The 22,166-nt window shown below is 35.2% G+C and overlaps 1 protein-coding gene across 6 annotated transcripts in view; it reads right to left on the bottom strand.

Annotated features, from left to right (window-relative positions):
* Positions 1-22,166, bottom strand: part of TUSC3 (tumor suppressor candidate 3) — a 182,134-nt gene that overhangs the window by 57,121 nt on the left and 102,847 nt on the right. For all 6 annotated transcript variants that reach the window (XR_010939597.1, XM_067721965.1, XM_067721968.1 and 3 more), the window contains exon 6: positions 19,653-19,742. Coding sequence is in view for 5 of the 6 variants with exons in the window: in XM_067721965.1 (XP_067578066.1) it covers positions 19,653-19,742 (90 nt within the window). In the remaining variant the exon portion in view is untranslated. The remainder of the gene's footprint in view (positions 1-19,652; positions 19,743-22,166) is intronic.

Below are 22,166 nucleotides of genomic sequence, written 5' to 3'. Positions count from 1 at the left end.
AGAACTTTATTTTTCCTACAGTACTCAGCCTGAGGGGAAAGGTCTGTCATTCCTTCTTACTCTCTGCTCACATATCACTTTGCCTTTATCATGATTATAGCTCTTGTCACACTGTATACAAAATGGACTCTATGTTTTCCTGCATCCTTGACTAAACTGTGAAACTCGAGAATGCAAGAATTAAGCCCAGAATATTGTTACAATGCCAGAGCAACAGAGAGTGAAAAGCACACAGCAGTTATTTGTTGAACTGAACTGAAATGACTGAAATGTAAATATTTCTGTGGTATCGCATGATAACTTCAATTTTTTCTGGCTCAGTGCCACTGGTTTCCTAGACTTCGAGTTTACTTGGATCTGAGTGGATTTGGATATTTAAAATACCATCACCTAGGCTTACTGCTGTCACTGCAATCTTGTCCTTTTTTTTTTGATCTCAGGAACATGCAAAGGACAAGGTATTCGATTTCTACAACTGATAACGGATTCTATTAAATTGTACACTATAAGTAGACTGTGATGTAGAATACCCTTTATGCTGACCCAAATCCTGCTTATAAAGAATGTGCTGGGATGATCTTTTATATGGGCTTTGTTGTTTGTGTAACTCTTGCTTCTATGCTATTTGTTGCAAGGACAGCCATTTAGTAAAGAAAAAACAAAAACCAAACACCTATTTTATAAGTTCTATTTCCCCTGCTTTATAAGACACAGAATTAGCTTTTCCTACTGTGTTAGTTACTGCCTAATACAAAGTCTATACTCTGAAAACCGCACTAAATCTAACAAGCCACAAAGTATTCCAGTGATGTGTCACACTAGTCCAAGAGAGGGAAAAAAGCCATGCATTATCACTATCTAAAATTCATTAGAAAATCCAACCATAATTAACAAGGAAGTAAGTTTCATTCTGAATTTAATCTTCTTTCTGGAGTAAGTAGCACTTTAAGTATTTTCTCTGCAGTATTTTTTCCAGCTTTACTGAGATATTAATTGACATATAACATTGTATAAGTTTTAATATGTTCAACCTGTTGATTTGATACACTTATATTGCAAAATGACTAACACTATAGCATTAGCTAATAACTCCACCACATCACATAATTACCATTTCTTCTCTGTGGTGAAAACATTTAAGATCTACTTTCTTCGCAATATTTAATTATATAATACGGTATTGTTAACTATGTTCATTTCACTCTGCTGTAAATGATATCCCCAGGATATAAGATATTCTTATAAGGTAGACATATAAGATACATACCTTATAACTGAAAGTTTATAACCTTTGACCAATATCTCCGTATTTCTCCCACCTTCAACCCCTGGTAACCACCACTCTACTCTGTTTCTCTAGGTTTGGCTTTTTTAGATTCCACATATGTTATACCATACTGTATTTGTCTTTATCTGTCTGGCTTACTGCACTAAGCATTGTACCCTCAAGGTTAATTCAAGTTTTCAAATGTGGCAGGATGTTCTCATGGTGGAATACTATTCCATTTTATATATATACATGTATATATATATATCACATTTTATTTATCCATTCATCCACTGACATACATGCAGGTTGTTTCCCTATCTAGGCTTTTGCAGATGTATACCCAGAAGTGAAGTTGTTGGATCCTATGGTAGTTCTGTTTTTCATTTTTTGAGGAAACCCCATACTGTTTTCCATAGTGGCTGCACCAGTTTACATCCCCACCGAAAGTACACAGGATGCCTCTTTCTCCACATACCTCGCTGACAACTTACCTCTTTTATTTCCGATGATAGCTATTCTGACAGGTGTGAGGTAATATCTCATCGTGGTTTTGATTTGCATTCCCCTGATGAGTAGCCATACTGAGTCGTCTCTGTTCACGTACCTTTAGGTCATTTGCATGCCTTCTTTGGAAAAATGTCTATTCAGTTCCTCTGCTCATTTTTTAATCAGGTTGTTTATGTTTTTGCTGTTAAGTTGTATGAATTCTTTATACATTTTGGATATCAACCCCTTATTGGATATAGAATTTGCAAATATTTTTCCCATTCTGTAGGTTGTCTTTCCATTTTGTTGATGATTTCTTTTGCTGTACAGAAACTCTTTAGCTTGATGTAGTCCTACTTACTCTGCTTTTGTTTCTTGTGATTTTGGTATTACATCCAGAAAATCATTGCAAAGATCATTGTCAACGATCTTTTTCCCAGTGTTTATTCTAGGAGTTTCATGGTTTCAGGCCTTAGGTTTAAGTCTTTAATCCGCTTCAAGTTAATTTTTGTGAGTGGTGTAAGAAAGGGGTCCAATTTCATTTTTTTGCCTGTGCTTATCTAGTTTTTCCAACACCATTTATTGAAGGGAATATCCGTTCCCCTCCGAGTATTCTTGGGTCCTCTGTCAAATGTTAGCTGATCATATTTGCAAGGTTTTATTTATGGGCTCTCAAATTCTATTCTATTGATCTGTGTGTCTATTTTTATGCCAGTATCATACTGGCATAAAATTACTATAGCTCTGTAGTATAGTGTGAAATCAGGAAGTGTGACGTCTCCTGTTTTGTTTTCCTTTCTCAGAATTGCTTTGGCTATTCAGGGTCTTTCGCAGTTCCACATAAATTTTAGGATTTTTCTATTTTGTGAAAAATGCCACTGGAATTTTAAAAGGTATTGCATTGACTCTATAGATGGCTTTGGATAGTACGGACATTATAATACTAATTCTTCTGGTCCATAGCCATGGAATACCTTTCTATTTATTATGCTTTCTTCAATTTCTTTCATCAGCATCTTCAGTTTTCAGTATACAGTGTATATAGATCTTTCATTTCTTTGGTTAAATTTATTCACAAATTTTTTTGATAGTACTGTTAATAGGATTGTTTTCTTTCTTTCTTAGATATTTTATTGTGAATATATAGAAATGCAACTGGTTTTTATATGTTGATTTTCTATCCTGCAGTTATACTGAATTTGTTGATTAGTTGTAACAGTTTTTTGGCAGAGTCATTAGTATTTTCTATACATTTTCATACCAGTGACAGAGTTTTACTTCCTCCTTTCTGATTTGGATGCTTTTATATTTCCCTTTCTTGACTGATTACTCTGGCTAGGCCTTCCAGTACTACACTGAACAGGAGTGATGAGAGTGGGCACCCTCGTCTTGCTCCTGATCTCAGAGAAAAAGCTTTGAATATCTCACTGTTGAGTATGATATTGGTTATTAGTCATATGTGACCTTTTCCAGGTTTTTTCCTGTTATTGATTAATAGTTTCACAGCACTGTAGTCAGAAAAGATACTTGGCATGATTTCAGTATTCTTAAATTTGCGAAGACTAGTTTTGTGACGTATCATATGGTCTCTCCTGGAGAATGTTCCATGTGTGCTTGACAAGAATGTGTATTCTGCTGTTGGAGGGAATGTTCTATATATGTCTGTTAGGTCCATTTGGTCTAATGTATGGCTCAAGCCCAATGATCTCTTCTTGACTTTCTGTCTGGATGATCTATCCACTGTTGAAAGTGGGGTACTGAAGTCCCCTACTATTACTGTACTTTTGTCTGCTTCTTCCTTCAGATCTGTTTACTAATATACTTCTTCAAATATTAGTAAACTTAATGATCCCCTTATCATTATATTGATATAAAGACCTTCTTGTCTCGTTACTGCTTTTGGCTTAAAGTCTATTTTGTCTGATATAACTACCCCTGTTCTCTTCTGCCTTCTAATTTCATGCTATACCTTTTATCCATCCCTTCATGCTTAGCCTGTGTCCTTAAAGCTAAAGTGCATCTTTTGTAGGCTGCATATAGTTGGTGTTTTATTTTAACCATGCAGCCACTCGATGCTTTTTGATTATCAATACATTTATATTAAAAATAATTATTGATAGTAAGGACTCACTAATGTCATCTTCCTGTTTTCTGGCTGTTTTGTTGTTTCTTTGTTCTTTTCTTTGTCTTTATGCCTTCCTTTGGGAATTGATGATTTTCCATAATGATATGCTTTGATTCCCTTCTCTTTATCTTTTGTAAATCTACTGTAGGTTTTTGCTTTCTGGTTACCATGAGGCTTATATAAAACATTATATATATATATATATATATATATATATATATATATGTCCGTTTTACACTGATGACAATTTTATTTTGACCACATACAAAAACTCTAATCTTTTACTCCCTCTTTTGTTTTTGATGTCACATTTACATTTTTTTATATTATTTATACATTAAAAAATTGTTAAAGCTATAGCTTTTTTTTTTTTTTTTTTTTTTTTTTCCGGTACGCGGGCCTCTCACTGTTGTGGCCTCTCCCATTGTGGAGCACAGGCTCTGGACACACAGGCTCAGCAGCCATGGCTCACGGGCCCAGCCTCTCCGCGGCATGTGGGATCTTCCCGGACCGGGGCACGAACCCCTGTCCCCTGCACTGGCAGGCGGACTCTCAACCACTGTGCCACCAGGGAAGCCCGCTATAGCTATTTTTAATACTCTTGTCCTTTAACCTTTATACAAAAGTATCTAACACATCACCATATTACAGTGTTATTCTGAATCTGACTATATGTTTACTTTTACCAATATGTTGTACATTTTCATACGTTTCATGTTACTTTTGGCGAAGCTTGATGAACTCCTCTCAGTATTTCTGTAAGGTAGGTCTAGGGATGATCAATGCCCTGAATTACTAGGAAAAGCCTTTATCTTGCCTTCATTTATGAAAAACAACTTTGGGTGAAGTATTCTTGGTTGGCAGTTTCTTTCTTCTGCACTTTGAATATGTCACTCCTTTCTCTCCTGGACTGCAAGGTCTTTGCTGACAAATCTCTGATAGTCTTCTGGGGCTTACCATGTATAAGAAAATTTTTTTCTTACTACTTTTAAAATTCTTTGTCTCCAATTTCAGATAGTTTTGTTACAGTGCATCTTAGAGAAGATCTTTTAAGTTGAAATTTTGGGTTTACCTATTAGCTGTAGAACTTGGAAGTCCAAATATCTCCCCATATTTGGGAAGTTCTAAGCCATTCTTTCCTTTTTTTTTTTTTGGCCGTGCTGCGTGGCTTGTGAGAGCTTAGTTCCCCAACCAGGGAACCTGAACCTGGACCCTCAGCAGTGAAAACATGCGGTCCTTACCACTGGACTGCCAGGGAATTCCCTATTATTTCTTTAAATAAGCTTTCTATCCTTTCTTCTCCTTCTGGGACTTCAGTGATGCATACATCATTTCTCTTCATGGTGTTATGTCAGTCCCATAAGTTCTTTATTCCTTTTCATTCTTTTTTCTTTTTGTTCCTCTGACTTGATAATTAAAATTGATGTGTCTTCTAGCTCACTGATTCTTCTGTTTGGTCAAGTCTACATTTGAAGCTCTCTACTGAATTCTTCAGCATTGTATTCTTCAGCTCCAACCTTTCTGTTTGGTTCTACTTAATGTTTTCTATCTCATTGTTGAACTTCTCATTTTGTTCTTGTATCATTTTCCTGGTATTGTTAAATTATTTAACTGTGATTTCTTATAGCTCTTTGAGCATCTTTAGTGCAATTATTCTGAATTCTTTGTTGGCAATTCCTGGATCTCTATTTCTCTGGGGCCAGTTACAAGAGGTTTACTGTATTCTTTGGTGGGGCCATGTTTCCCTGATTCTTTGTGATCCCTGTAGACTTGCATAGGTGTCTAAGTATTTTAAGCAGCAGTCACTCTTTCAGGCTTTATGAACTAACTTTGATAAGGGAAGCTTCTCACCTGTAGGTGGGGCATAATAAAGCATGCTGTCATCCTGGGGTCATCCTGGGTCTAGTGGTCCAGACCACCAGGTGCGGGGCATGTGGTGGCACCAGGTATGCATGTGTGTGTGCACATGTGTGTGTGTGTGTCTGTGGTGGGACTCAGGCATAATACCGCTTCTGCTCAGGTTGCCGGACATGGAGGTCGGGGTTAGCAGGAATCTAGACTTGCATCTTGCATGACAGAGCCCTGAACTAACAGCCACCATGGCTCCCAGGTTCCTGTGAAGGTGGGGAGGGACTCAGACGGCTGGTGTCTTACATTGTGCAGATGCAGAGGACTGTGATGGCTGCTGGTGCAGTGCTGGAGCTACAGCAGGGGTGGGGAGGAACTCAGGTGGCTAGTGTCGGCAAACATAAACACCTGTGGAGTGAAAGATGGCAAAACTTGCCGGGGGTCCCTGGTGGCTGTGCTGGCCATTGGCTTCATCAGTGGCAAAAGCTGCTGAGTCTGTCCTCAGAGCAGGCCTCTGCGAAATGCAGTCATGAGCACTGCATATGTGCTAATAATAGTCCCTGCTTGTCCTCCTTGATCCTAGTTGGCTCTGTAAGTCTCAGCTTTGTTGGTGTGGGTGGTGTGAAGCTGAAGTTGCACAGGGCCCCAAAAGGATGAAGAAGCTGTTTGCTCACCCCACTCTTCCTTTTTAGGCACGGGGAATTCTTTCTAGCTAGGAAGTTCCTTCCTGGTGCTGAACAATGCCAGCATGGGGGTGGGATGATGCAGGCAAAACAAAGCTGTTTTCCTTCTCTTCTCATGAGATTATTTGCAGGGGTTTTGTTCCACTGTGTGGCTAAAACTTCCTAAGTGGACTTTCTAGGTTTTTATTTGTGGATAGCAGTCTAATAATTGATTTTTATGAGGCACATGGGGGACTGGGAGCCTAGGATCTCCTATGTTGCTATTAGCACTTCTAAGTCATTAATTATCTCAGATCATATTACCCCTATTAATGCTAGATTTTATGACAGACTTTGATTACTGACAGCTGGAGACTTAAACACCAAGCAACTTGGATTTTTTTTAATAGCGTTAATGAAATAGAATAAAACGGGAGCTATGAAGGTTTGAAACTTTCCAGAACCATGGTGAATGTAGGAAGTGTTTGGAAAAATATACAAAGAAAAAACTTTCTCTAAGATGAGGATGTCTTGGGACTTCCCTGGCCGTCCAGTGGTTAAGACTTCACCTTCCAATGCAGGGGGTGTGGGTTCGATCCCTGGTCAGGGAGCTAAGATCCCACATGCCTCGTGGCCAAAAAACGAAAAACATAAAACAGAAGCAATACTGTAACAAATTCAATAAAGACTTTAAAAATGGTCCACATCAAAAAAAAAAAAAAAAACTTTAAAATGAGAATGTCTTTAATAATGACTTAATAATCAGTAATGAAGTGTAGATTATAACTCAGTGAGGAGTTATTATAGTTAAATGATTGCTAGTTATATTTACAGTGTCTTTTAATAAACCTGTTTTTAAAAATACGTTGAAGATGATCCATTCTTTCAGAACTTAATATATTAACCAATAAGCTAATTTATTGGTTATTACAGGAATAATGGCTTCTAGTCAACAAAACTAAAATATAAACACTATAAGAATATCATGAAGACATAACACGACAACAGATTTTTGTGAGATTTGATGTAGGACACAGTAATTTTGTTTCTTGGCAGAAATAAAATGTGGCTTTTCAGAGTAATTGCTTCTTTGGGAGAGAATTAAAGCATCTTTGCATTATTAACACAGCAGCTCTGCTAGTACATCCATTATAAAACTCACTTTAGGCATGAGGCTTATTTAGAATATTAGAAATTCAACAGTTTTTTTTAACATTACAGTCAGGGATAAAGAAAAGATTAGAAGTTATAGTAGAGGCAAGCAATATTTAAAAATTGTTTTAAAACATTTTATGGTGTAGATTTTGTATTTCAATACACAGTTCGGGATAAACCCAAATCAGACAAGTCCAAACTTTTCAAATACATTAAACTTTAGTAAGGTAAGAAATAAACAATTACAACCTGTGTAAGTAAATTATTAATAGACTATTAGATATAATTGTATAGCTAGAAATAATTTCGTAAGTAGTCATTTCTATACTGTATATGGTCAGTGGTCTCCTAGTTAGTGAGCAGAACAAAATTAATTTAAAGCACTTATTTTCCCCGATTAACTTAAGAACAAGAAAATAAAAAACAAAACAAAAACTTTGACACTTTATAAATAGCTAGGAGAACACACACAACATTATTAGCCCAAATACAGAATAAAATGTACATAATCCATCAGGTTTGATCATTTTGTGTGTATGTTCTTTGGCTCGTTTATTCATTAATTCAACAAGTCTGTATAAGTCTTATAAAGAGAATTATACAGATAAGTAATATTCTCATTCTGTGGCCAAGGTAATTTCATTTTATTAGTGGAGATGATTATGCAAAAACTATATAAGACTGAGAAAAATGAATACGACAAAGAACTACCACGGCCATTCAGAATTGGAGAACTTTATATTCATCCAGGAGCATAAAGAAATGACTTCATGCAAAAAAGCAGCCCTTTTTTGGATGAGAGAGGAAGAGGGTTTTACAAGTACAGAAAAGGAGGAATGTCATCCCACAATTATAATACTTACAATAAAAGGAAATGTATTATGTGTACATTGTTAACAAGAATTAACATAAAATAAAATACCTGACTCATTTTTCTACCTGAGTCCTATTCTAATACATCCTTTAGGCTATTTTTATTATTTAGCTAAAATGACACCGAAAGTTTAATAATATTTAGGGGGAGGGAAGAAATGAGTAAGAGAGAATGTACGGAAGGGGAGAGAGAAAGACATCTACTGTTCAAAATATTCAGCATGACTCCTCCAAGATAATGGGACATTTCTCCAATGCAGACCTATTGTTTCTTCCCCTTGAGGTTATTAATTATTCATAAACTATAGCATAATTTGGTCTATAGCATGACCAAATCACACTGGCATTTTTTTTTAATATAAGAGGGACACAGTATATTTGATTATCTGTTTTGATAAATATATGTGACACATATGATGTGGTGTTTAAGGCTTTATGGGGAAAAAAGGTTACTTAAGTATACAGCAGCCCTAAAACTTATTTTAATGTAACATAATACGTAAATTTTACACAAATTTTCTCATGGCTCCTAATCTTTATATCTAAAGGTGATGTGATAATATGAATATTGAAATAATTTTTGAATGCTAATTTCATCCAAGTTTATAAAAAATTTATTTAAATCATTGATTAGCATTTTAAAGAATCAAAATATAATGATGTTGGAAAATACGCAATGAATAAGAAATATTCTGAGTTACCGAAATTTACATGGTCTTATTTTGAAGTTGTGGAGATATACCTCTAAAATGCTTTTTTAAAATTAGAATGTATATGCTTATTATGTTTAATATAATTGACTCAATTTTATTCATAGTATGAGAATAATTTCCTTGGTTTATAATGACCATAGGGGTCTATTTAGTCCATTATTCTTTGCAACGTACTCAATAATTTACCAAAATTGGAAAAAAGTTATTTGTTAACTGGTTTGTATTATTTATCCCTTTCTCTGTGGGCAGGTCAATTCTTCATGCCTTTGCTTTTTTACTATTTTCTCTGAAATCACATTTACTCTGGATTCTCAGAATGTTTAACTGTATTAGATTAAATTTGACATCGTAAAACACATTCTCATTTTGTAGTATTATAATCCCTTTGGGTATGTGCTTCAAGGTTTTAATTACAAAGTACAAACAAAGCTCAGGAGGGAAGCCGCTGTTTTTCAGACATAGTTAACATTTTTGAAAAGCTGAAAATATAACTTGAGTTCCTATTTGCAAAGAAAGATTTATTCATCTATTCAGCTTTATTTTTATTTAATATCTGCCATGTGTGAAATGTTTTGATAGGTGGTAAGGATACAAATTACATGGTCCTTCTTAATTAATTGCCAGGGTTGTTAGTAGCTAAACAGTTGAAAGGAAGTTAAAGGAGCAGTTTGGGTTGGCTTCAGAATTGGTAAAGGTCAGTGAGTTTAGGATCAAGAGTGCATACTGTGATGATGAAAGTCAAGAGTGATGATGAAAGTCAAAACCACTTGTAGAGGGCAGAGAGAAGCAGCAATAGATGCCAGAGATAAAGGCAAAGAGTCTTACCAATGGCCAACTAGACACAAAAAATTTTAAAATCAAAAGAAATAAAAAGATAAGGCAAAGCTTGCCAAGAGAGAAGACGCAAGGCCATAGCAACAGAGCAACCATGGTACTGAGGCAAACTTTTAAAACAGTTCAGTTTCTAATACCACACAATGCAATAATAAGCAGAGATTTAATGACCGAGACTTTGGGCAAACCCAGATCATACTGCATCTCTCTACTAGTCTATCAGCTCCATGATATAGCTGTACTACTAGGGCAGATACAGTACCTGGTATTGAATGGGCTCTCAACAAACATTTATTGGATGGAAAAATAAAGGAATGAATAAATGAAAAGGCAGACTCTCAATTCCAAACTCTACCATAAAATTTTTGCACTCTCAATTCCAAACTCTACCATAAAATTTTTGCATACCTTTACCAATTATTATTCTCTTTCTGTTTTTTTTTTGTTTAAAATTTTTTGTTATATGTTGACATTCTCTTTGCTGGTGGTATGAAGATTATAATAAAACTCCTGAATATCCTAAATAAAATAATTGTATTTAGTTTAAATAAGCCTATACAATTTTCCACTTAGGACTAAAATATGTCCCTCAAAGAGCTAGTATATGCAAAATCCCTGAGGCATGAGAGTGTACAGCACTGGAGAAAGTGTAAGACTATTATGGCTACCTGAGACAAGTGCTACATTAACGATAAATTCTCGATTAAGCAGCATGCATTTCTGCAACAAAATGCTTTTGCATGTGCATGTAGAACACAGCTCTTAGCTACATTCACAACTGAAGTATAATGCAGTGAAAAATTTTAGATTATATATGGTAAACCCATAGCAACTCTCAGGCAGCAGCTAAAAGCCAAATCTTAAAAAAGAGGACAATATATTTATTTAGTTGGGAGTTATAATCTAAGCACAAGTTTATTTAACTGAATGCATCTCATTCAAGATGTTTTTTTTTTAACGAAAGAAAATGTCTTTATGTCCCATGTAATCACACAGTTATACAGATTCCCTTTAGCTACACAGTAATGACTGTTTTTGTGATGACTTTTCACGCCGTGAAGTAGACCATTAGTACTTGACTTGTGCCATTACATAGCAACTTAACAGTAACAAACAAACTTGCAAATCAGCACAGTAACATACTGCCTGCACTATTAATTTTCTTTACATTGTCTATATTCATTTACATTTAAGTTCAGTGTGGTGAAACTTACTCTGATAACATCTGTAGATCCTTGTAGGCATGTGTTATTTCACAATTAATATGTGAAAATGTGAACAGTCACTGATATTACAAATATATATAATTTTTTAAAGCTAATAGCTAAGTAAAGACCCAACAACATACTCCACAGTCTTTTAAGCTTGTCTGATCCAATTAGCTCAGTTCAGAGAGAAAATTGAACTACTGAAGCTAGAATCAGAAGTTCAGAGCTGACACAGGCCCACTATATATCACTTCTGTTGATGGCCACAAACTATCCACTACTCAAACCAGTGTTGATCCTAAGGTGAATGAGGAGTGGGGATGGATAGCTGAGAGGACTGGAATGTATACCCTTTCCCGAAAATACAATTCAAAACACAGGCCCCGTTGACAGAGCATCAGTAACAAACCTTCTATAAAGGAGCAAATAATCTGTTTACCTATATAAGAATTGTTAAAATGTACAACAGGATAAAACAATTTCTGACAGATATTCTTAAGTAAATATGTTTTTATAATTTTCCCTACAGGATTATCTACAAGACAAATATGATATTGACTTAAAAAATTATTCACAATTGGTGAGACATTTTGACTACTTGTTGCTATTGTTTTCAGAGCGAGGTATCTTAACACCATTTGAAAAGTATGTTTCTTCATGATTTTTTTCCTCTGTTTTGGAATCTGCTAACAAAGAATAAACTCTTAGCATATTATGAGAAGCTGTAGTAGACACATCTACGAGGGCACTGCCCGTGCACCAGGCTGAAATCCACCAGTGCAGGGAAAGTAACGCCTTCCCCAGAGAAATAGCACTCAACGAGTGACTGATGAGAGCTGGTATATGAATATCAATACCTTAGTTTCCCTCACCACTGGGGTGGGAAAATCCCTGTATGTGTTCCACACCAGCTCCCAGAGATCCCCAAGCAGTATTAAGCTTCAGTGGCCCGAAGCGCTCATGGGCTGGATACGGCATCTTTTTTGACTGCCTTCCCTTCCTGAACTCAGTTTCCCGCTCCTGTCTCACGTTTGCCTCACCTCCAGCATGAGCTACTTTCATCTGATTTGTTGTCTTTGGGTCTGTTCTGCGAGGGACCCAGACTAAGACAGGAGTGTTTTCAACTTTTAAAAGCGCTTATACATCTATGATTATATTTTATCTCACAAACTACAAGGTAAGAAAAGCAGTATTAGTCCATCTTTTCTTATATTAAATGAGTCTAAGTAACTTCCACCCCTAGCGACATAACTGCTAAGAGGCAGAGCTTGGGAAGAACTCAAGCCCGTTCTCTTCCCATCTGTTTCTCTGCCTGTATACTTCAGGACAAGGCATAAACATGACTCGGTGGGCCTAAGAGTCATTTTTTACTCTCTCTTATGTAAACATCTCTTTGTAAGCATATATAAAATGTCCAAGATTAAATAGCGTTTACTAAGATAGATTAAAGCAAACAATTATACCCAAAACATTTTCATATCAGTTATATTTAGTGATGGTGTTCCATATATACAATCCTCCCAAACATTAAACCACAGGTCAGTGTGATTCGAAGCACTCACTGGTTGCTTCAATTAAAAAAAAATTTTTTTTAAGAAAGTCATCCTTTGGGTATAAATGCTAGATGGGATGGCCTTCTTGGCTACAAAATATATAAGAAAACAAAATTATATTTAAGATTCTCTGGAGCTTCTCCTTTTCGACTCTGATGTCTGAGCCTCGTGCTTCCTTGCTGTGAGCAGTGTCCTCTGCACTGTACGATGCTTAGCGGCATCCCTGGCTCCACCACTAGCTGCCAGTAGAGGGCAGCTGCCCCCACCGTTGTGACAACCAAAACTGTATCCGGAAACTACCAAATGTCCTCCGGGGGTGCCGGGAGGAGGGGGGCGGGGAGCCACATTCATCCCTCTTGGTATGATACGCGTTTCACAGCCCAAACATCCCTTCACTACTCCATGAGACAGCCAGTCTATAAGGGCAGTAAGGGTTAATGTGGCGTGGGGACAGAAACCACTTATACCTACCTTGAAATTTTACAAATGAGGAAAAGTTGAAGTCCTGGTAACACTTATCTAACGTTATAGGGTTCCAAAGTTAGCACGAGTGGAAGAAGTTAACAATGCGTGTGAAGCTTATGCTTCTGAAACATGACTTAATGCTGTTTCACAGAAAGAACCATGGCTTTTCATGTTTGGGGCCAACAAAGGAATCTGTTATCAGCTTGTCTTTCCCACTAGTAGCTCAATATAGCCCTGACAGCATGAGGCAGAACATGAAACCTCTGGTAAGATGAGAGGACGACATGGGAAGTAAAGCAATGTTTCTGGGGAATAAGTAGAATAAATGTAAGCATACTGACGGCAACTTAAAGAGAACTCTGAGGAAGTTCACAAGCACAAAGAAACTATATGCCAATGTCCATTGCAATAAATTCAGATGTTAACAGAAGTTCTCCCATGCTTTTGGGATTTGGGTTTAGTTAGCTCTACTTTGTAATTCTGTTGTTGGCTTTGCATTTTGATGAATCCCTATCAGTATTTAACAAGAAGGAAGGCAGAGGTGTATCATACCACCATCTTAACCCTGAAAAATCTCTCTTCACTTCTGTTTCACTGTCATCTTTTTATAGCATCACCTTAGGAATGTACATAGACCCATCCCCTTTGTTAAACTGTGTATATGTAGGTTTAAATCTACGGTATTTGCTTGATGCAAGAAAGGCTAGTCAATTCTCAGTGGGCTTTTAATCTCTGTGCTTATATTTTGAATGACTAGCCTAGCTTTTAATGTTCTGCATCTCATACTTCTCATAACTTTACAGCTTAATGCAACGACATTCTCTGTAATCTATTACCTATAGGGAGACAGTTTACTTAACTACATAGTATGTTCTTTCTCCTTGACATGAAACTACAAGGGGTTGCATTTATTGATACCTATTTTTTATAATTTTCTAAATTTCCATAGTGAGCATTTATTAATTTTATGATCAGAAAGTAAACTTTAAAAGCAAAAGTTGAAAGAGGAAGTCAAAGTATCATATTTTAAAGAATAATGAGAGGAACCAGATAATAGAAAAATACAGCCTGGAAGCTAATGACACATTCTAGGATTACACCTGGCCACGTATATCTTTAAGCCTCTAGGGTCTTATTAGGTCTTAGTCACTTTATTTAAAAGGACTATGTTTGTCAAGGTTATGGAGGTTTCATGACATTTCACCCATATTTAATTAGTCAATCTCCCTGCAGAAAATAGTAGGTATCATTTCAGATTCATAGATTGCTCAGGGCCCTCAGACTCAGAATTTCTGTCAAAAATTTAAAATAGATTTTAGCATCAAGATCCAAACATTAACCACTGTTACTAACAAACAACATTTATGTCTAAACTTTAAATATGTATTTTAAATATTTAGTCTAATTATTATCAACTTAGTCTTCGAATGACTCTCGATCATGTTACAAGATCCACCATTCTAATTCTGCTTCTACTACTTGGACTATTATTTTTCCTCATTTGTAAAATACCTGCTCTCTGACCTCACAGTATTATGCTTAAAAGGTATAAAACTAGGTGTTACAACGCCAAATCCATTAAAAACTCCCATATACAGGAAAAACAGCAAATTAGGCAATTTTAAAAGTTTGACACAAAAGAACTCACCACCATCCAGAATTCTATTTAGAAACCGACTTCAGAAAAACCGGGGGGTGGGGGGGTGGTGGGGGAACAACCCAACTATTTCTGGAAACCATACAGACCTTCATAGTACAATTTTAAAGTATTTACAAAGTTAAGTTCACTTTAACATTGAAATACTTCTTCATAACCAATTTTAATACAAATTTCTTAAATCATCTAACATACATCAAATAGTTGAAGCCAAACATATTTTAAAAATTAATTTAGAAAAAATGAACAAAAATTAGAATTCATTTAGCTGATATTTATGTGTAATAGCTACCTAAAAATAAGTCTTTAAAATGTAAATGGTTATTCAATTATGTTACAAATATGAAAACCACAGTAAACTTACTGTTTCATATACCTTACTCCACTAAATGTGCATTGGTCATAAGAATTAATGCCAAATTATAAAATTCCTTTATAAATATTCATAAGATACTCACTTTGTCATTTTATTCCATACCACTGAAAGAGATAAATAGCCTAATTATAGTTATTCTCAAAAACACAAATCCTACATGGTAATTTCTTTTTAGAAATACAGGTTAAAATATGAAGAAATTACCAAAGAAGGATAGTGCTAATTTTCAAGTTATATCTTGAAATTTAAACACATCTATTATAAAGAAAACCATTCACTATTATTATTCTAATGGACAGTCATTGTTTAAAGTATAATTCTGTACCAGTAACCACTTGATTTTATAAAGCAAAGTTAATCTTCTATTTTGTTCCAGTAATATGAAAACACATTATTATGCAAATCAATTCATTAAAACAAAAACAGTTTTCTGTTTCAGTGTATGTTGACATTATGCATATTAAAAAGCAGGAAGGGAAGTTTTGCTAAAATATGTTAAAATGCAAAACAAGAAAAGAGCTATATACTAATGGGCAACATTCTCCTGCCCCTTTAACCTGCTTTTGTCTATACTGCTTAGTAAGTAACATCTTAGTAATTAACAGATCAGTCCAAAACCATATCCACATCTCTGGCCAAGAGCACACTCAAGCAATTGATTGTGCAGCAAGAAGCTCCTGTATTTCCAAGACTTTCGTGATTTTTTTCCTTCAATCCTAATACTTTATTCAAATGTAAGAAAAAATGTTTTTATAAAATATGAGGGTGAAGAGTTTGGGACAAAATTCATTTCGTGAAGAGTTTGGGACAAAATTCATTTCTTTAAACAACCTGGTTATAGGTTTCAGTCTCATTATTTCTGTAACTTTTGATTAGGGTGCTGAAAAGCTAAAATACGTAGATGCACGTATGAAGGAAAAGTTTTTTTCTTTTAAGAATATAGAAAATTCTGTTTTCTTAATGTGTTGCTCTGGGCCATCACAGTACCTTTTCCTAAGGGCCATGCCAATCTCTACTTACAAAATAGTAATACAACAATGTGGAGGGGGCAAATAAAACATTTTCTAAATCAATAGAGAAAATTTCTTTCCAATCTAATCTAAACCTTAAAATAAGTGTTCCTGTCACATTAAGGTTACTAACTGGTTTATGTGGAATTAACAGTGACATGTTGATCCTATTATCATTCAGACTAGTGACAAAAAATAAATGGAAAGAATTAAGATAATACAATTCAAGAAACCAAAATCTCCTAGTGTGAGTCTTTATAATCATTTAATAAAACATTCATTGAGGACCAGCTGTATGTAAGTGTAAAGATGAAAAATAGCTTAAAAGAAACTCCCTATGTTAAGAATTTGACTAATACATAAAATATTAAAAAAATTATTATAAAGGAATGCAGAGATACATAAATGGGCTAACTACATATTTATAAATGTGTAAAGGGAAGAAGAATTTCTAATGTAATTAAGGAATGCATTTCAGAGGGTTGGCAAATTAGGTGGTATTTGAAGGATGGGCATGATTTGATAGAAATTCCAGGAATGGAAGCAGCAAAATAAAGCATATATTTAGGGGACAAGGGACAGTACAAATTCACCAACACTGAGTTTCTCTGCAAAGGAGTAGAGGTCTTAGGCTGGAAAGGAAAATTACAATGGGCAAGTAATGGACAGCCACTTAGGATTTCCAATTTAACTGATAACTCTGGTCCACACATATTAATATTATCAATATAGTCAAAGTATGCTTTAGGAATATTCACCTAGTGGCCTAAAATACTCATTTGTGAAGTCTAGTGCCTAGCATATATTCAGTGAGCAAGAGGTGGCATCCACGTTGTCACTGTTACTGTAATCAGTGCAAATTTTTTTGGCGCTTACTCCAGTAAATGACGTGTGAGGGGATTAGAGTCTCGTGATTTAGCAAAGTAATGGTTGAAATGGTAAGAAGATTACAGTGAGAATGAAGAGTGACAGAATACAACACTTTAAAATATGCCACTTTGGCCTAAGAATTATTTTAAGCTGAAGGCACTGAGAAGAAGCAGATACTAGAAAAGTTCTCTGCCTTTTCCAATCTGCCTAAAAGCAGGACATAAATTCACAACGGTGTCCCTCCTCCTTTCTCTACCAGCAAGGACATAGGTAGAGACAATCTACAGGTGGAGACAATCCTTGGAGACAACTTTAGATCCTTATCAATGGAGAAGGCAACCGCAAACTTAAATCTGCACACTACACCTCACTTTTGCTTGTCTTACTTTTCCTGGTCACTTCCACAACTGGCTTTCCCTCAATACCTTTCTTTCTGTCTGTAACTGAAGATGGCACTTAAGCCTGAGCTCTAAGCCACCTCTGAGAGTTATTCATTTTTCCCTATCTCCCATGTATACATGAGGTATACATGTTAATCACTTTGTTTTTCTCTTGTTATTCTGTCTTTTGTTACAGGGGCCTCAGCCAAAGACTCAGAACAGTAGAGGGAAAATTATATTTTCTTCCCCTACATAAGCTAAAACATTTCACAAGAATGTTGATGAATTTTTCATATACTTTAACAAATGTATTTAAGCAAATAATAAAAAGCAATGCTTAATATGTTTATTTGCCTAAGAAATGTTATAAGAATATTAAAAGGCAGTAATAAAAATTTTATCAATTTCCAAAATTTACACTTTTAAGTATCATTAACACAATAGTGATCAAATCTTTGTGTCAGGCCCTCTTTATGAAATAGGAACATATCAGGGACCAAAGTGGATAAAAAGGCATGCTGTCAAGCGCTTATACCCTACTGGGGTCCTGGCAAAAGACAAACAAAAGTAACACAAAATAGTAAATTATATAACGTGTTATAAGTGCTATGGAGAAGAAATTTAAAAAGGAAAGGAAGACAGTGAGTATGGGTATTGGGGAAGAGGATGAGAGAAAAGGACTACACTTTTAAATAGGATGGTCAGGAAGACTTGAAGATAAGGGGACAATTTATTGCTTGATAATTACTTCCAATTATTTTTTCTGTAAAATTAATTTTGAATATTAGACATTCAAATCACTTTTCTAATTAGTGACAGATTTAAAAAATACAGAGTACACATAACAAAAGACATGTCTGATTTACTACAGCATCTGATTATCCAGAGTCTAACTTTGACTCCATATTCTTGACACCTATAGAAGAAATCTGAAAATGTTGACAAAAATATGAGACCAAAATGGTTATTATATAGTATCAGTGACTGTAACTAGCAACCAGCCCTTAAAATCTAATTGAGCCATCAGGGTACATACAGTAAGTAAAGTGAACTATACCCCTATATTACAGTTCCACAAAGAAGTTCAAAGAAAGCCACAATTTAGGAAGAAGAAATAACTTGTTAGCTTTTTTAATATTAAAGATATTTGAAGTACTGTAAGCAATGAAGAACAAACCTCATAAGCTTACATTATACATTTATATTTATAGAGAAATTATAACATGATTGGCCATGGGATAACTTTATTCCATTCAGAGCCACAATATTCAGAAATTAAGAATTTATTACCATTTTAGGTGTGATTCTGGTACTGTGGTTACGATTTTTTAAGAAAGCCTCATCTTTTAGAGGTACCTACTGAAATATTTATGTTTGAAATGAAATGATATTGGGCAGTTATTTCAAAAGAATCCAACTGCGGTAAAGAGAACTGGATGGGAGAATAGATGAAACAAGATTGGTTATGAACTGGTAATTAAGTTTGGTGATGAGTGCACGAGGGGTGTCATTATATTCTTCCCTCAAAATCTGTATAAAGAAAAAGCTAGAGAAAAAAGGCACATTTTAGAACAGTAATCTTCACCAACCTAATACTAAGCCTCAAAGACAGTATTCTGCAAAGTTAATCTATGACAATATTTCCCACCCACCAAAAGGAAAGGGAAGGCAGCAAAACAGTAGCAGTTACTAATGTAAATTTTGCTACTGATTTAACTACACACCAATTTCACTTTCAATTTTCTGGCAAACAGTTCCTGGCATCCTAATACAATGGCTTCAGGGTTCTTAATGATCTTCTGAGCTAAATTAAATTTATCATTGCTGGGACACTCACTACAGACTGTTCCTATTTCCTCTTTTGGCATTACATATTATTGCCATAGCAGTCTGCAAAGTTGGAAAAATAATTTATGTGTATATATTTGATAAGTAGGTACACTGAATTATTTTTAATCCACGCTAAAGCAGTCCTCACCCTAAAAAAAAATATATATATGTGCATGTTGTGTGTATGTACATGGTGAAGGTAGTAAATGAGAAGAGAAAGAACATATATTTCGATTTACAAATAGAATCCTTTCTTAATAAATGCTAAACATAATTTCGGATTCCTATGTAAACAGGATGAAAGTTCATAATACTGATGCACAGAACATGCACTTACCACCTGTCCATTGTGCGGGTTTTTATGAGCATATGGTGGTCCACGGATATGATTCCACATCTGGCCAGAAGTCATAGCAAAGACTATACACTGAAAAAACAGGGTACAATATTATAACATGTAAACTGAAAAATAAGAGAATACTGCATTCTTTAAAAAAAATGCTCATGAAACTATTTTCAAATATCATGTAACAGCTCATCCATTAAAATCATTTTCATTTACTAACTATGGGACCTTCGGTAAGTTACTTTTCTTCTGCTTCTCAGATTTGATATCTATAAACTGGGGATACCAACTACGCTGATGACATAATTAATGGGTAAATAAATAAACTGGGTAACATATGTAAAGCATCTGGCATGGTGACTGATAATCTGATATGTCCTAACTAGAGCTAGTCAAAAGTACAGGTAAAACATGATGTTTTAGATATAGCCAGGAATAATTCACAGAAGCCATATTCCTGCTAGATCTAGCAAAAAAAGGCTGCATTTGGAAAACTAATCTTAAAGATCTGAGACATTACAGAGATGGTGGGGGAGGAAACAGTATGAACCAGAGGTCACAGTCAATCACTGTAACTTATATGTAAGCATGTTTTGTTTAAATTATACATGCTTAAATTTACAAACATGGACATCTTTAGACTGAAATATGTCTTCAGGTTAAAACAATTCCTACTGTCTCAGAACTTGCCCAGCTCACTCTTTATTTGAACTGCCCACCTCTGGTAGGTAGCTATATCAACAGAGATTCAAGGTCAGAATGAGCAATGTGTGACTGGGGATCTAAACATACAAGATTTGCACAATTTTTAAAGGAGAAACGAGGATACAAAAGGGGAAAAGTAGGGTGAGGCAAATTAATGGAGGATTTTTAAACCCAGAGAATAAATCTGAACTCTGTTTCCTAACTTCTTGGGAACCACAATATTTCAAAAGAAAATAAAAATGATATAACAGGATTATAGAGATTAATCTGAATCCTTTCCACACTTTCTTGAGAATAACTCTGAAATAAACTGAAACTTCTTAAAAGTCAGATTTGACTTGTACATAGACTTTGCATAGATTGAGGTATTTCCGGAAAGTCAAGATTTTACAAAATATTTGCACTTTAAACTTACAAGGTACATTAGAATTTAGGCCCGAAGTGAAACAGAGAATGATGCACCACCTAAAAAGTCATTTAAAAATGTGAAATTGTTACGTGAGAAAAATAAATTGTATATCTAATTTATAGGAGTATCATGTCAGTGATTTAGAGAATATATTAAAGTTGATTATTCTGTAGATAGATTATAATATAGTAGTGTGAAAGGCAGAGTATATTTTAAAATCCAGGAAAAGATATATCTAGTGAATAAACACATTTATAGTATAAGCAAGTGACATTTTTGTTTTTAGTAGATGCTCAGTAATACTAGAGTTCTATCATTTTGGGGACCTAACCCTCATAGTCACTAAATCAGCACTGAAACTGTATGTATTTCTGGTTTTACTTTCACCTGTCTGCCTATTCCTTCTCTGCCTTCTGCTGCTGCACTTGATATTCCTATTTCCAACTATGGTGGAAAAATAATGCATGATCAAGTCTGTATTTTAGAAGGATGGTACTAGTCACAGTATGGAGAATAGACTGGAGAAAAGTATAACTTGAGGCAGAGAAATCATTTTGGAGGCTGATGTATAAAAACGCTTGAGAGACTATAGTGGCCAATTCCATGGTAGTGACAGAATTGAGAGATCTGGACAAACAGGAGAAATATTTAAGAGATGGAATCAACAGACTTTGGTGAATGATTGATCTGATAGAAAATAGTCAAAATTAACCTCTGGGTTTCTGATTTGAGCAACAGTGTGTAGTTAGTGGTGACACCCAATGAGATACAGAATAAGGCAGAAGCATGTTAAGGGTGAAAGGGAAGAAGGTAACAAAGATTTGGAGCTCCCTCTGTTTTAATTATTATTTTTTTTTACAGTAGGTCCTTGTTTGTTATCTGTTTTAAAAATAGCAGTGTGTACATGTCAATCCCAAATTCCCAATCTATCCCCCCCACTCTTCCCCCCTGGTAACCATAAGTTTTTTTTGAAGTCTGCGAGTCGGTTTCTGTTTTGAAAATAAGTTCATTTGTGTCATTTTTTTTAAGATTCCACACATAAGCAATATCATATGATATTTGTCTTTATCTATCTGACTTACTTAGTATGATAATCTCCAGGTCCACCCATGTTGCTGCAAATGGCATTATTTCATTCTTTTTAATGGCTGAGTAATATTCCATTGTATATATGTACCACATCTTCTTTATCCATTCCTATGTTGATGGACATTTAAGTTGCTTCCACATCTTGGCTATTGTAAACAGTGATGCAATGAACATTGGGTGCATGTATCCTTTTGAACCATGTTTTTCTCCAGATACATGTCCAGGAGTGGGATTACTGGATCACACGGTAGCTCTATTTTTAGTTTTTTAAGGAACGTCCCTACTGTTCTCCATAGTGGCTG

The sequence above is a fragment of the Pseudorca crassidens genome, chromosome 21 (assembly GCF_039906515.1).
Source record: "Pseudorca crassidens isolate mPseCra1 chromosome 21, mPseCra1.hap1, whole genome shotgun sequence".
NCBI lineage: Eukaryota > Metazoa > Chordata > Mammalia > Artiodactyla > Delphinidae > Pseudorca > Pseudorca crassidens.
This window is presented reverse-complemented; position numbering and strand designations above follow the sequence as displayed.